Source organism: Teleopsis dalmanni, chromosome 2 (genome assembly GCF_002237135.1).
Source record: "Teleopsis dalmanni isolate 2A chromosome 2, ASM223713v2, whole genome shotgun sequence".
Lineage (NCBI taxonomy): Eukaryota > Metazoa > Arthropoda > Insecta > Diptera > Diopsidae > Teleopsis > Teleopsis dalmanni.
In genome coordinates this window covers 141,303,341-141,319,718 of record NC_051847.1, presented here as the reverse complement: position 1 = coordinate 141,319,718, position 16,378 = coordinate 141,303,341, and the positions used below count along the sequence as shown (strand labels likewise).

At 28.0% G+C, this 16,378-nt stretch overlaps 1 protein-coding gene across 1 annotated transcript; it reads right to left on the bottom strand.

The window, feature by feature from the left end:
* Positions 1-11,289: 11,289 nt before the first annotated feature.
* On the bottom strand, positions 11,290-12,349 carry LOC119684589. Its single transcript, XM_038098663.1, has 4 exons — positions 12,288-12,349; positions 12,058-12,233; positions 11,813-11,978; positions 11,290-11,699 (listed from the first exon to the last, which is right to left on the bottom strand). The coding sequence occupies exons 3-4, from the start codon at positions 11,847-11,849 to the stop codon at positions 11,296-11,298; spliced, it is 441 nt and encodes a 146-aa protein (XP_037954591.1). The 5' UTR covers positions 11,850-11,978; positions 12,058-12,233; positions 12,288-12,349; the 3' UTR covers positions 11,290-11,295.
* Between the last annotated feature and the right edge of the window lie 4,029 nt (positions 12,350-16,378).

Here is a 16,378-nt window from a genome sequence, read left to right as displayed (position 1 = left end):
GCTTTGGGTCAGTTGGTTAAGGAGCACTGACTCCTTAAGTTTTAAATTTGGCAGGGCACGACTTTAAACTTTGGTACTTGCAGTCTCAAAAAAAATTATTTACGAATAATAAAATACAAGAATTATTCCCAAGACCATTGATGATAGCATTGGATAATAATCAAAACAGCTGTATGGTCAGCCAAAAATTCAATTAATTAAAATAATATAAAAATTAATTTTTGTTGTTGTAGTTCACTACTTTTCGAAAGCCTGTTTATAAAATTTTGTTACTGTATAAAAGTGAATAATTTTTATCACAGGAAAAAATACAGCAGTAACTAGTTATATTACTAAAATTTATATGAATACAGGCGTACTCAAGCTGGAAATTTAGCCAAATCTAGAGTTAAAGAATATATGCGAAGGAGATATGTGGAAATACATATGCAAATATACATAGATATATATTGGTTATATAAAGGATATAATAAAGCAGATATGACTATTGAAAAATGAGAAACATGAAAATAAACGCACAAAACACGGAGTTAAGTCAAGATGACCAAGAAACCAATAAATAAGCAAAAATCTAATAAAGAATCGAGCAAAAAAATCTAAAGAGATTAGCATTGAATACAAAAAAAAAAACTGTTAAGCAGAGATGAGCCGATGTAAATAAAAGACTTAAATTATTGAATTGAATATAAGCCAAATTTTGACAAATTTTAAAGTAATTTAAGTTAATTTTCAGTACCGCATCATTTTAAGATGTGTTTTTATAAAAATAATTGAATTATATTTCTCAAGTCAATTGGATTCCTACCTAGAACTTTTACCACTAAAATACTTATTTTTAATACTAATATCTACATGAATAATTTTTCTATCTTACATTCCTTACATAAATTTTATAAAAAATTCTATATCTACTATTTACACGAAAATTATATTTATACAATGAATTTTATTAGAAAAATATACATTTATTAAGTTTAATATTTGGCTGAAACAAATATCAAAATGAGCGCATATCTTTCATAAAATTTTACCAATTTAAATTTAAAATAAACATAATTTTAATACTCACTAATGAATCGAAGCTTATATATCAACACGTATGAACTGTCATTCATAATTAATACTATTTTTAACAGTTTCCAACTGTCGGCATGTTCAGAAAGTCCTATTTTTAATATTTATTTGATTAATTGCCAAAACGAAAACAGAGAAAAGCTTTATGAACCACTTTCGAACGAATTTTGAATTTGCATCGAACATTTCAGTGCAGACTTTGGCACTGAAATTATTTTTAAATAAATGCCATCGATACGTCATTCACAATATTTAAAAAAATATTGCAAATATTTATAAACTTATTGTAGTTGCGAATATGTCTGACATTTATTTATTTTGTATGCTTTGTCAATCTCATAGGATTTTCCTGCCAGTTTATCGAAGCTTTAATTAATTTGATTGATGGCGTCAAAGCGTATGAAAAAGATACAAATTTTAATTTTGATTAGTGTATGAACTTACACGTGTTCTATATCTATCTGTATCTTGTTAAACATATGTTATTGATATTATTTTTGTATTTTATTGTTAACACTTCACAGTTGATATGCTTAACGAGATGTTGTTGGGTGCCGAACACCTTTCTACTCCACATTATACGTGGAAATTCGCAAAAACACGGACAGATAAGACTAGAGCACTCAATTTGTTTACCTACGCCTCAGTTGGTTAAGTAGTTTTTATTGAACTAAACCCTAACTTTTATCTATTCGACTAGATATTCATGGTAAAAATGTAAGCAATAGAGGAATAGTTAATAGAAGTTGTAAATTGAATGACACTCTATTTATGTTCAATATTGTGTAGTGTAGGATTATAGTTGTATTGTGATTCTACGCCTTCTACTTTGGAATAGTTTACAGAAATACTGTATTCGAAAATCTAAACTTAACAACAAAAATTTTACAAAACTATTCAATCTAATTGTATTTCATACTTTTAATTTCAGATATTGAATTGCAAAAAATTATAATGAATTAAGGATATGATTAAACAACATTTATTTTTATTTTTATTATTATATTTTATTTTATATGTATTATGTTTATATATTATATCATTATTACATTCTTCATTTGTATTGTGTACAACTATAAGGTTAAGTCAGGTTTAAGGGCTAGTCTACGACAACCTCCACGTAGACCATGTATGTATGCATTGCATTACCCTAGAACACTTATTTAATATGTTTCCATTTCTAAGATTTCACTTCTAAAATGTTTATACGTTTATTCTTGATTTAAAAGATTTATTATCACTTTGATTACTTTATTATATCTGATATCTGAAAAAATATCTGAAATATCCAATATTAGTTTTTGAGCCTTCAATCTGAGATTAATCTGACGCAGATACTCGATATTCGTAACCAGTAACATAAGAAACTATAACTCATGTATGCAGTAGAGTTTCCAGTTTTGCAACTTTAAATATTATTTAACAAGCACAGATATAAGTAGTCTAGATTGTCAGTTAAATAATTATTTTATTATGTCTGTGTTTCTCTTCCGGATATTTTGTCATCACAGTAAACGTATGAAATAATTTTGGTATCCGTTGTCATTTTGTGTAAGCAACTCTTAGAACAAATCGGAGTACGCAGAGCTATATATTTTTACATATGGTGGTTTATTTTCCTGCTATCTTAATATTATAATAGGTTATCACCAGTAACCATTATCATCAGATACAAAAATCTATTTTTTGCTTAAGCTGAGATGATCTCCAGACTTTATTTAAGCGACCGAACGCTTGTTATGCCTTCTTAATATGGTTTTCAATGTCCGCACTGGATCTACCATTTTTTGATATGATGCTTCCAAGATAGCAAAAAGACTCTACATCTTCAAGGCACCAGTTATTTATAATAAAAGAATCTTACAAATTACTTTGTAAACGTAAAAAAAATTTATATTACTCGGAGTTAGCTAACTCCTTAAGATCAGTTAATGATAGCAAAACGTATTGGAATATGTTGCGAAAACTAAATGGACAAAAGTTCACCAAAAGTACAGAGTTAAATTCTACCCAGTTGTCATGTTACTTCTCAACGCTATTGAATGCTCAAGTTGGGTATGCATTTAGTTTCGCCATATCAAATATTAAAATAGATTTGTTGGATAATGTAATCACTACAGAAGAAATTAATAAAATTTTAAGAAACAGCAAGTCAAATAAAGCGCCGTCAAATTTTATCGCAAAGTTAGTAATGGTTTTTAACAAAATATTAGATGCCGGAACAACACCTAAAGACTTTAAAACTGCAATCATTTATCCGCTCTTTAAAAGAGGAAACCCGCAGAGTGCGAATAATTATAGAGGCATTTCCTTTTTTAAACTCCACTGTCAAATTATTCACAGGAATCCTTCTTGAAAGGCTAAAGGCTTGGGTAGCAGAATATAATTTACTCAGTGAATACCAGACAGGATTTAGGAAAGGATACTCAACAATTGATAATATTTTTTGTCTTACAAGTATAGCCAAGCAGTATACGGAAAAAGGAACAAAGCTATATGCATTTTTCGTCGACTTTAAAGCAGCGATTGATTCAGTAAACAGAAACGCTTTATTTTATAAACTCAGTAGTATTGGCATGTCCACCAAATTTATCAATGTTCTATCCAGTTTATATACCGAAAATCGTTCTGCTGTATGGGATGGGGAACACTTGTCAGAGTGGTTTGCTACTGATTCAGGAGTTAAACAAGGTTGCGTACTCAGTCCGATTCTATTCTCAATTTATATAGACGATGTGGTTACACGTCTATCTGGAGGCGCATTTATAAATGGTGTAAATAGTAAAGCTCTTTTGTATGCAGATGACATCGTTCTCCTAGCAGAAAGTCCCAATTGTTTACAAATTATGATAAATGAGCTACACAGTTACTGTAAGCTATGAGGATTAATATTGAAAAGTCAAAAGCACTAGTATTTAAAAAGCATCACAGGCGGTATACAAATGAAGAAGTATGGACATTAGGCGGAGAAATTGTAGAAATAGTTAATGAATACAAGTATCTTGGAACATGGATGTATTATAATGCTACATTTAATAGATATTTAACTGAAAAATTGAGAGAAGCTAAAAAAGCTATTAACTGCTCTTGGAAAAATATATTTGAAAATAAAGATATACCGTTCAAAACAAAATTTCAACTCTATGAATCTACTACTAGATCATTAATGTGCTATGCGGCTCAGGTATGGGGAGTGCTACAATATGAGAAAGTTGAAAAACTTTTACGATTTTTTGTAAAAAAAATATGGAGATTACCGCTTAACACACCCAACCGAATGATTTATTTGGAGACTGGCTTGTCACCTCTGTACTTGTACACTTTAGAAATCAACTTCAAGTATGTGTTAAAAGTTTTCAACATGGAAAGCTCGCGGTTACCTAAAATATTAGCTATATCTCTAATGCAGGAGAAGAGTCACTGTTTTAAAACGTGGACTGAACTAGCATCGGTTCACCGTGAACCGCTGATAATCGATAACATACATTCGTGGAAGCATTGGCAGCAAAATATATTAGTAAAAATCGGTATTGCGTTTAGAGAAAAGTTCGTAGCAGAAAGTCGACAAAGCTTAACTCGTGTTTTACACAGGCAACTTAATTTGGACTTAGGCAACAACAGTTACTTCGCAGATCGTTTTAGTGCTGAAGCAATTGGATATATTTTCAAAACTCGAGGAGAACTGTTAAAGCTCAACAGCGCTCCCTGTATGAACTCGTCAGACCCGAGATGCACGCTGTGCAATACTGGAGAAAAGGAAGATGTAATACATTTTCTTAGTAAATGTCCAATTTTAATGGAGCTACGGGTAAATTATTTTGGAAAACAAACGTTAGATATTAACGAATTAATGAGGCTGCTAAATGGTGAAAACTGGCATATGTTATCGATCTATGTGAAAACGGCGTCTCGTTATAGAGAAAATATTATATTAGAGGCATTTTAACTCTCATAAGCTGAAGTTCGTAAACACAAATCCAAACCCCCGATTGACGGCGAATGCCATAATCGTATAAGGATAAATTAGATACTATGTAAATGAAGTTAGGTTTTTCTTATTATTTTTCTTATAATTATTTATAATATTTATGTTTTATATATTATAAATTATTGAAAATGTTAATTTTGTAAATGTAAATATAACCTATATTTAATAAAAAGAATACTACTACTACTACTTATAGTTTTTTTCATTTGTTTGTAGCTTACAATATTCATAACAACATAAGTATTTCATGAAAGTATTGTCTTCGAAAACCAGAACGAAATATTAATATATTTTAGCATAATATATAAAGATGTAATTTTATTCAAAATTAGATATAAGTCGAATTCAGTGGGTGATCAAATTTGTAAAAACTAATAAAATAATTAGAATTCAATTCATACTTGACAATATAAAGTTAAATATATAAAGTTAAATATAAAGCACGATGAACCATTATGAAATAATATATTTAAAAGATTGGAATCATGTGCGAATTTCATGGTATGACTTAAGCATTTCTATTGGTGACATAAATTGGAATAATTTTTTAAAAACGCAATTAAGAATATGATTTTAAACTCAAGTTATCTTGCAATTAATTATAATCATTTCTAAAATGTTGACACATCTAATGGCTATAAAATTGTACGCTACATATCACAAACTTCATTGTTGATTAATGAAAGCAATTAGTTCACGTTTGTCTCACACGACGTCATTATTAAAAAAAATTTTCTTTACAATTAAGTGCGAAGTAATAGAAAATTTTTTGTTTAAGTTTAATCAAATAAATAAATTATATATCTTGACCAACATGGCAGTACTGTAATGCTAAATGTTAAATAGACATTAACTTTGAAAGATATTAACATGCAGAAAGTGGAAAATTTAACTAAGATGTACATGTGTCGTAAAAACCTAAAGATAATGAGTGACAAATAATTCCTAATATTTAATTTTTTAGCTAAATTTGCCACCTATTTCTAAAAATAACTAATAATAACGCATAGATATTCTCTTTGTATTTATTTATATAACATTTTTATTGATAAGAAAATTTATATAAACACTAAATTTGACAAGCAGATACACCTGTCATTTATATGCCGGTATCATTTCAAGTACCGCAGCCGTCATGGATATCTAACATCATTATGTTTTCATTGCTGTTATATTAAAATTTAATAATCGCAAATGGTTATTCCGATATTAAACAGTTTCGGTAGCATCAGCACCCACTGCAATAAAATAATTTATGGCTCATAAAGATACAATACATACGACATCAGACACTTAGACTCTCGATGCAGGTCGTAAAACTCTCAAAATGTTATTTATACTCAAATGATAGTATATTGTGTTCGTAAATTAAATACTTTGACACATTTTCGTTATTTTTGTCAAAATTTTTGGCATATATCAAACAAAAAAAAAATTATATTCTGATGTGTTGATAAGATTATGCGTTTGTTTGTATACCAGTAATTTTGACAAAACAGAAACCGATTAAAAATCATTTAAAAAAATGTGAATATATATATAAGAATAATTATGTAGATTGTAAATTAATATATCCGTGTATGCTACTATTAATAATATTTATTATTTTTATTTTGATTCAAACTACTTGAAATTAATATTAAAGGATATGGTATTGTTTTCGATATTTTACTAGTACTTTTAGTTTATATTTTAATTGAAATAACAAAATGATAAGCAAATTTATATTCTATGCAAAAGTATCTATAGAGTCTTATAAAGTTTGTGATTTCCCCTACATACATTTTTTTTCTCAAAAAAAGGTTACAAAATAATATATCAATGAACAGTAGGAACAGGAATAGGAATAAACAGGGTACCAGCTCCAACTGAACAGAAGACATTCTGCTTTCCAAATAAAATTCAGAATGTCGGCTGTTGAGGACCTTCTAATGTCAGAAGGGGTCAGATCAAGGCTGGGCAGTCACAGATAATGTGACTGAAAGTCTCATCTGCTTCTAAGCAGAGTTGAAAATCTGTCTCTTTTGACAGACCCATTTTGTTAGGGTGATAACACAGTCCATGGTGACCCCTTAAATATCCCACCAGCAATGAACAGTAATATAGATATATATATATTATATAGTTTGTAATACATTTTATTTATTAGTTATATTTAGTGTATAACATATTCAAATAATTACTTTTGCTAACATTAATCTAGTCAAACTCAATTTATTTCTGTTTCAAATGCTTCACATTAAGTTAACATAAGTATGGGTCACCGTAGCGTATGAGTGTTTTTCAATAGAAGGCAAAATTAGCTTTAAAAACAATTACTTTTCTTTTCTGTTTTGTTTAATTTTCTAAATCAATTGAATGAATTTTATTTTATTAGCAAACAGTAATTATAAATTTAAAAGTTCAATCGAATTTTTTATTGGAAATATAAAGCCGATCAGTGCCTTAAAACTATGTTATAAGGGAAAGGAGCAAATGACATTCAATTTAAAAATATATTATTTTATGTGTTTGCATGAGTATAAGTAGATCAATATATAGCTTGTAAATAGTAAAATTTTTGGTAAAACTTTATTCATTCATATATATTTCTCTAGTCATAGCCTTGCATTTTTTTTTTGTTTAATCAATTTTTTACGACTTCTTGCAAATTTCGTTTTTCTAAGAAAAAAGCTTTGTTTCTCATTCAAAAATTTATTGTTTATATGATAAGAATTGGTTTGTTTTTTTTTATCAAAAATTAGTTTGAACTGCTTATTTATTAGTTGGGACTTTTAAAAACTTTTATTTCAATTTGTTGTCAGATTATAAAAGATTTTAATTCGTGTAAAAAAAACATGTAATTGGAAATTTGCGCTTAATAGGTTTTTATTGATTATTATTTACTATATTCATTTATTATATATTTATTTATATTTAATTTATTTTTAATTATTATTAATTTCAAAATATATAAAATGATGACGAAAATTACTATTTAGAATCTAACTTATTTAAACCAATTTAAATCTTATCTAGATCCTATTTAGTACTTCAAACATGAAGATCCATTATTCTGTCTGTTAGTTGGCAGAAAAATATTAAAACAAAAAGCAAATAAAGGCATCTGAAATAACGTTGTTTTTTTATAAATTAAATGTCGTTACAGTTCTCAACGTAAACTTTGTATAATAAAAATGGTAAAATCGCTATAATATTAAAAAATATTGAAAATTAATAAATATTAAATCATTTTAAAAATAATTACAAAAATTTAAGACACACGCATGAAACTATTGGCCTCAACTGTTTTTGCTGCTCATACGTACTCTATAATATTATATTACCTTATTATAGAATTGATGCAAAAAAACTTTTTTAATGAATCTTTTAAATATAATACGCTGAATTTTGATAGCATAATAATATTTGAAAATCTATTTTTTTTTCTAATGAATATTAGCCACTATAGCTAAGTCTTTGAAACTTTAATAAATAAATTTGATAATTCACTCCTTGCGAAACACAGTGCAATTGATCTTATGAGTCGCGTTTACAATTCTTCATTTAGACTTAAAATATTTTTACATTTTAAATTACACGGTATAAATAAATAATAATTCAAAGATTTTTCTGCCAATATTATTGATAAAATCTGTCCAGAAAATGTTTACCCAGACTTGAAAAAATGAGTAATTATTCCGAGCACCAACGACAGTGACTTGTAGAATAAGGAGGCAACAAAAGAGCTGACTGTCTTGCCAACAGTCAGCCCCATTTTAAATAATTGAATCTGAGTCGTTCTATATTGTAACGAAAATGTCATTTATTGGGAAGGATTTCAATTCAAAAACTATAGTATGAACTATGAAGCCTAAAAACAGACTAAGTCTTATCAACATATCAAACGCAGTCTCAAATAGACTCCTTACACTGAGTAGAAAGGATATCAACATTCTTACCAGGTGTTTCCTATAGGATATTGTAGACCAGTGTTGCTTTTGCGAATTGAATACCCTCAACTGAATTGTAGCAGATTTGTCTTTCTCCGGTACAAATTTGTTGCACAAATAAAACACAACACAAAACTGTCAAAGGCAAACATGTTTATTAAAGCACAACGATTCTTTTAAAATACTGGAATTAGCACAATAAAACAATTTCATTGATAATAATGACATAATACGTCAGATTTAATATGAAATAATATGAAATTATTTAACTGACAGCTTATGTGTCTATCTATTACTTTGAACAAGAACTAAATTATTAGTTCTGACATATAGACTAAGAGGTTATAGTCATATCTGAAAAATATCAAGAAACAAAAGTTTTGAAAAGTAAATGAAAGACAAAGTCCTGAAATTTCATAATTCTGTGCATTTCCTCAGTAAGATATACTGCACTTCAAAATATTTTTTTTTCATTTATTATCCTGAATGAATCAGAACTTTTTTTGAATAAAACTTTAAAGCAGACACTAACCCGTTATTTGTAATATAAGGAATCGACAAGAGTATACTTAATTTATGTAATAAAACTTATAAAGTTTGCAATTAAACTAAGTAGTTCACAATGTAGTTTATAAGGTTTTATAATGGATCCCGGGCTTATATGCGTTTAAGTATATTTCACGTTTAAGAATAAACGCAGATAATACTTACGAAATTAGTGACATTAACAATATCAAATTTTGAAGGTATCCTTGTTTATTTTGGCAATGCACTATTTCTAACTATAGCATTTTTTTTTTTTTTGAATTTTATTTTGATTTTTATTGAATCTTCTAAAAATCAACTTAGAACTAACAATAAATTATCGCTGCTAATTGCTGTATTAAAATATTTTAAAAAAGAAAAATAGATAATTAATTGTCATTAGCCAAAGCTTCGTCCAATTTCGTTACCATGTCTGGCGTTATTCTTGAATAGCCGGGTTTATATAGTTTCTTTCGCTGAGTACTAGCGCTTTGGGTGAGGTTGCTTGCAAGTGGATTTTGATGGTTCCTGAGTTTGATTTTGTACTTTTGTGTGTTGCTGATAATTACATCTGTGACTGTGTCAATTCGAAATTCTCTACACACAGCGAAAAGCACCACATAAAATAGAACAAAGGCAAGAAGATTTCTCTATGGTTTTTTTCCAATAAGAAGTCCACCTCAATTTTAGCAGTCTTATCTTCTTAATAATATTAATAAGAAATCATAGAAGTTTTAAAAGAATTCTTCTTAAATAAGTTAAAAAGATTTTCTTCTTATTTTTATTTAGTGGTCTTCTTGAATTTATTAAGAAGAATTTCTTCTTATATATATTAAGAGGTCTTCTTAAATTTATTAAGAAGGATGCCCTCTTATTTTCAGTTTATGATCTTCTTAAATATATTGAGAAGAATATCTTCGTACTTTCAGTTTGAGGTCTTCTTAAATATATTAAGAAGGATTTATTCTTATACTTACTATATTAACCCTTTGATTTTCTAGAAAAAGTTTGTTATTATTTTTATCTTTATCTGTATATTTATTAATTAACAAAAGTTTTTTATTTATATATAAACTACAATATTTTGCTATATAACTACATACATTAAGACCGAAAAGTTTTCGGAAATTCTCATTTAAAATTCGCGCGCTTTATATTTTTCGATATTTTAAGTTTATGTAGTTTGGCAGCAATTAAGGACAATTACTATGCCAAAAATGAGCGCGATCTGTCAGACAGTTCGTTTACGGCAGCTGGTGAAACCAGTTCACCTCAGTAGTGCGTTGCGAAAAAGACAATGGAAAAAAATATTGAACAAAGAGTTTGCATCAAATTTTGTGTTTCGAACGAAATTTCGTGTGCAGAATCGTTGCGAATGCTACAAAAGGCTTATGGGGAATCAGTTTTATCGAAAACTCAAGTTTATGAGTGGTACAAAGCCTTTCAGGACGGTCGTACGACCGTCGAAGACATTTGGCAACGCACTACTGAGGTGAACTGGTTTCAACAGCTGCCGTAAACGAACTGTCTGACAGATCGCGCTCATTTTTGGCATAGTAATTAAGGACAGTGCTGCCAAACTACATAAACTTAAAATATCGAAAAATATACAGCGCGCGAATTTTAAATGAGAATTTCCGAAAACTTTTCAGTCTTAATGTAATTCTAAATTAATTAGGAATTTATTCTAAAAAAAAATTAAATCTAAAAATGTTTGAAATAGTTATTTGTTTCAACAAATTTTTTGAAATTTTTTATAAAAAGCGTTACTTATAATTATTCTTCAGATTTTAATTCAAAAAAGTATTGTTCCAAAAATGCCCAAACTTGCTTGCTGTTGTGCGAATACTTAATTTTATAAACATAACTTAGCTTAATTACACAATCCACACATTTCATGTATGAGCAGCATCTCCATTTAATTCCATCACAAAACACATAAAACTCAGATATCTTGCAGAAATCAGGTCCAACAACTAAGATATGAGGCTGTAATTTCTCCTTTCGACTAGCATAGCTGTTTATTAATTCCTCAATTTTACGCTCAATATCATTTGGTGTTGTTACAAGCGTTACGAAATCAGCTTGTGCGTCTGCTATTGTCGGTTTTTCGTTCTTACTTTGGCGGAGAGGTTGAAGTAAGGAATGAAGTAACAGTGTACTTATGCAATATTTTGAATCTGTTAACAAAAATAGTGAATTAATTGTTATCTTTGTACAATATTGTTTGATGGTGATTAAATACAAAGAGTAATGTAAACATAATTTTTACAATATAAAAGTGCTTTCATACCTTGCGAGATGTCGTCTTTAAATAGATGTTTTAACATAAGCTCTTTAGAAGTTATGTCTTTGATATCTGCTTTAAAAATTGGTACCAATTTTTTATAAAAGCTATCTAGTTTTAAAAATAGTAAATTTCCAGTTCCGGGATATAATGTTTCGAAATCAATATCGATCTGTTGAGAAAAACAAAGATTAATGATATTAATATAAATACATGCAGAAAACATAATAAACTGAAATATGGAGTCTTACTAATTCATAGCCATTGAAATCAGTTAAGCGTGGCCATTCATCAAAAAAGGTGCTCAGGCTGTCATCACTTTTAAGGCTTGATATTCTATACGCCGATGTCTCTTTCCAAAAAGTTCTTACTGTCTCCCATGGACTATAGTTGTGCTGAAGCCAACACTTTTTTTCGCAAAAATCATCTGCAAATAAATATATATATAAATGAATTTTTAGACAAATAATGTATTTTTTACCGAAACTGATAGGCGTCTCAAAAATGTGTTCCGCGCTGACACCTTTAATTTGCAAAGTAGGCTCGCAGTACAAAGTTGTTATAAAACAGTTTATATTTCATGATAATTTTAATAAATAATATCACAGCTAATTATTAAATACCTTTTAAGTAACAGCTTTATATATATATGCACTCACGATATTAAAAAACACCCGACTTATATATTTCACAAACTATTTATACGAAAACACAAAATAGCGCGACAGTCTCAATTGAAGTTTTCACATAAACTAAAGCGTAATTTGCAAAGTAGAAGCAACTCAAGAATAATAGAATGGCAGACCCAACAAGTTTCCCGTTAGATAACGAATTTGTTGATTCTTCTATGGTTCCCATGCGGCTTAATGAATTCACGAATTATTTTTAATAACTTGACAAATTAGAAATCGGTATAATAGATTAATATAATTTCACAATTATACTTAAAACTATTTAAAAATAATTAAAAACGAATAAATAAAGAAAAATGAAATAAAAATAAATTAAAAAATTTTTATATGTATTCTTGCTACTTTGTACATTCGAATAACCTGTATATAAATTGTTAGAGGCGACAACTCTACGTTAATCACAAGTGTAGGCAGACTAAAACTGCAATAAAATATAATATAAAGTAAATTCAACCAAAAATGCGAATTATGTGGCTATCTTTTAATTTTAAGATGACTTTCTTTTTAATAAAATCAAGCAGATTTCCCATAGAAAAATAAGAAGATTTTCTTCTCATTTTTTTCCTTTTTTTATCTCCTTTTTTCCCCTTTGCCTACAAACAAATATAAGCAGGCAAACTTTTTAATTTTATGTGACATATTTTTCTGTGTGTAGGAATATTTGCGTTTTTTATATACCAGGGGGCACCGACTATTTGCCGGAGGATTTTTGATTGAGTTCTTTGGAGTTCTTCAATGTTGGATGGAGAAGCAGAGCTCCAGAGTTCAATTCCGTAGGTCCATATGGGTTTTATCATTGTATTGTAAAGTTGCACTTTATAGGTGAGATTAAGTTTATAATTTTTGTTTATCAGCCAGTTTAGTTGTTGTTGTTTGAGTTTAATTTGGGTTACTTTGGTTTCTATATGCTTTTCCCACGTAAGCCTTCGGTCGAGGTGCATTCCTAAGTATTTTGTGTCATTGCATTGTGGTATTACTTTTCCATTAATACGAAGGGCAGGGCAGGTATCTCGTCGTAGAGTGAAAGTTATGTGTACACTTTTCGATTCGTTAACTTTTATTCTCCAGAGATCGAGCCATTTTTGCAGTTTGTTGAGGTGGTCTTGAACTGATTTTGTGGCTGTGAATGGGTCGTCACTATGGCTGAGAATGGCAGTGTCATCCGCAAATGTTGATGTTGTTGTACAGTCACTGGTTGCTAACTATAGCTTGGCATTTTATTTAAAAATTTATATTTTGTTCGAACCTTATAAACTTTGTATGTTCGATGTGAACTTATCTGTTACCTTCTTTGTATATCTGTATGTTGACACATACAGATCTATTATAATTGAAGTTAAGTTTGATTTCTATTACATTAAAGAATTTTTTGATCTCTATAGCTTTTTTGTGAGAATTATCGATAAAGAGAAGGTGTATACAAACTAATTGATAAAATGTTAGAAAATCGTGATGAAATATGCCCAATTAGAACAATATTCAGATAAAAACTATTGAAAAAATATTGAAATTAAATAAATATATTTAGTCTTTTGATGTTTTTATTCTTAAGTAACAGAATGAAAGTATATCTATACTTTATCGAACATAAATAATACAGTAAAAATAAAAATATTTATTATTTAAAAATATTTATTTAAAAAAATAAATATTATATATATATTATATAATATTTAAAAATATTTATTTAAAAAAATAAATATTATATATTAAAATAATTAAATAATAAATATTACAAATAAATATAAATAAATATTATAATATTAATATTAAATTTTAATATTAAATATAATATTAAAATAATTAAATAGTTTTCTACAATTCCGCCTTGTGCATATCTATAGTAAATTACATATCTCTATATTTACATACATCTATTTATAAGTATTCATATACATATATATATTTACATTTATATATTCATATATATACACATATATATACAAATCAACATACATTTCGAAGTATGTTATTTTTAGTCTCAAGTTACGCTAGTGTTTGATTTGTACGTTACTTATAACAAAGATAAGATTAGTTCGATGGCAAAAATTGAACGTACGGGTATTTTAAATAAATGACCATGATTCATTATTTATATTTTGCCTCAATTATATATAAGCACTTTTAAAAATAGCTCGACAAAATCAACTGACGGGATTAAATAGCTACACTTCAAAAATCAGCTCATGTCAGGCACTTCAATTCCAAGTTTTTTACATTGGAATTTGAAATTTGCTTTCGTATAAAATTGTGAAAACAAATTATTTTTAATTATCGCTACTCAATTAATTTATCATTTTAATTAATTCTAATGTATTTTCCAGATGATTTATTAGAAATTTATTCAAATTTTATTTGGTTTCTTTAATTAATTAACTTCTATTAAGCACACATAATGCAGTGTTAACTTTGGGTAGAAACATTTTATATTTTATTTTCGATACGATTGTTTGTGCTTTCGATTTTTATATTAATAAATAAAATTATAAATAATTTAAAAATTATTTTTATTAATTTTTTATTTATATTTATTTAGGCCATAAATTGATAAAATTTTATTTTTTTATAAATTTTCACTTCTTACTTAAGACTATTAGATTAATTTGCTATTGTTTACGTACATTATCATAATTTCATTAATATTTTAAACAATAAAAAATATACATTATAAACAATCCATGAATTTATGAGGCTAATTAACTGTCATTCTATATAAAATATAGTCAGGCCATCTGCAGGCATTACTTAAGTTTGTTAATGTTTGTTATTTGTGATTATATGAGTTAATAATTTGGATACCAGTTAATATTAGTTAAATAATCTTGACTTAGTAATAAGACAGCACGTTTTATAAAATTTGAAAAAACCGAAACATGTTGATGATATATATGCTATAATACAATACTGCCTAAATCCAGTTTCATAGCAATAATATTTAACAACGACAACGAATAAATCTCAATTACGTTAACAATTTCTTTATATATATCTTACATTTCTATATCGGTGTGAATGTTAAATGTGAATGTAGTACATACATACTATAAACATAGGTGTTATGCATAACTCGACAAGTCAGTGGTCGAACTGAGAAAAACACAGTTTTTGTTAAAAAATTGATCTTATACATCAACACACTCTCCTTTACCGCAACGCTCTTTTAAATTTTCATTGACTTTTTATCGGAATAATTTATCTTAACTCCTAAAATGGATCTCAGTTTCAGCAATCACTTCTCAACCAAATCTCTTAACCACTAGCATGTTTCTGATGTAAGCAAAAAGTGATGATAGGAGTGATATCTGTAGATTATGATTGCTTGGGGCAGTCCAAAGCAACACTCATTCCATTTAACAATCGAATTATGATATCTTGTTTTTGGCTGAGTCTAAAAAACACAGATGTACCAATTTTTGAGTAAAATCATTAACAATATAACATTCCCTCCGATATATTCAAAATATCAGCTGTTTTACGCAACTTTACTTTACGGTCTTTTAAAACTTTTTTGTTTTTATGTTTTCTAGAACAATTCTCAACTTTAAGTGACCAGTGTATTTTAAGTCTGCTCTGATTTGATTGGTGTAGGGTCTTAGTGATGCTTTTCACAGTATTATTCTATATCAAAGAATAATGTGTGATCTATTTACGAATTCTCTGCATATCATAAAATTGGAGCATATATCGTGTAATAGAATGTTACTCTTCACAAATCTTATAGATTTGTTAACGCTGTTCCCTTATATATGTCGCACTGGAGACTTATTGAGCGATATGACATATTATAAAGACCATAATTATATACACGCGAATATGATATTATTCCTGTTTTTATTCAAAATTAATGCTTACCTAAAGTAATCAATTATCGAGTAGTTAA

Bases quoted from the DNA above. Each gene is read 5' to 3' on its own strand.
- LOC119684589 (XM_038098663.1), bottom strand. From the start codon at position 11,849: ATGTTAAAACATCTATTTAAAGACGACATCTCGCAAG. The intron at 11,700-11,812 runs GTATGAAAGCAC...TTTTGTTAACAG, and splicing joins TAAAGACGACATCTCGCAAG to ATTCAAAATATTGCATAAGT.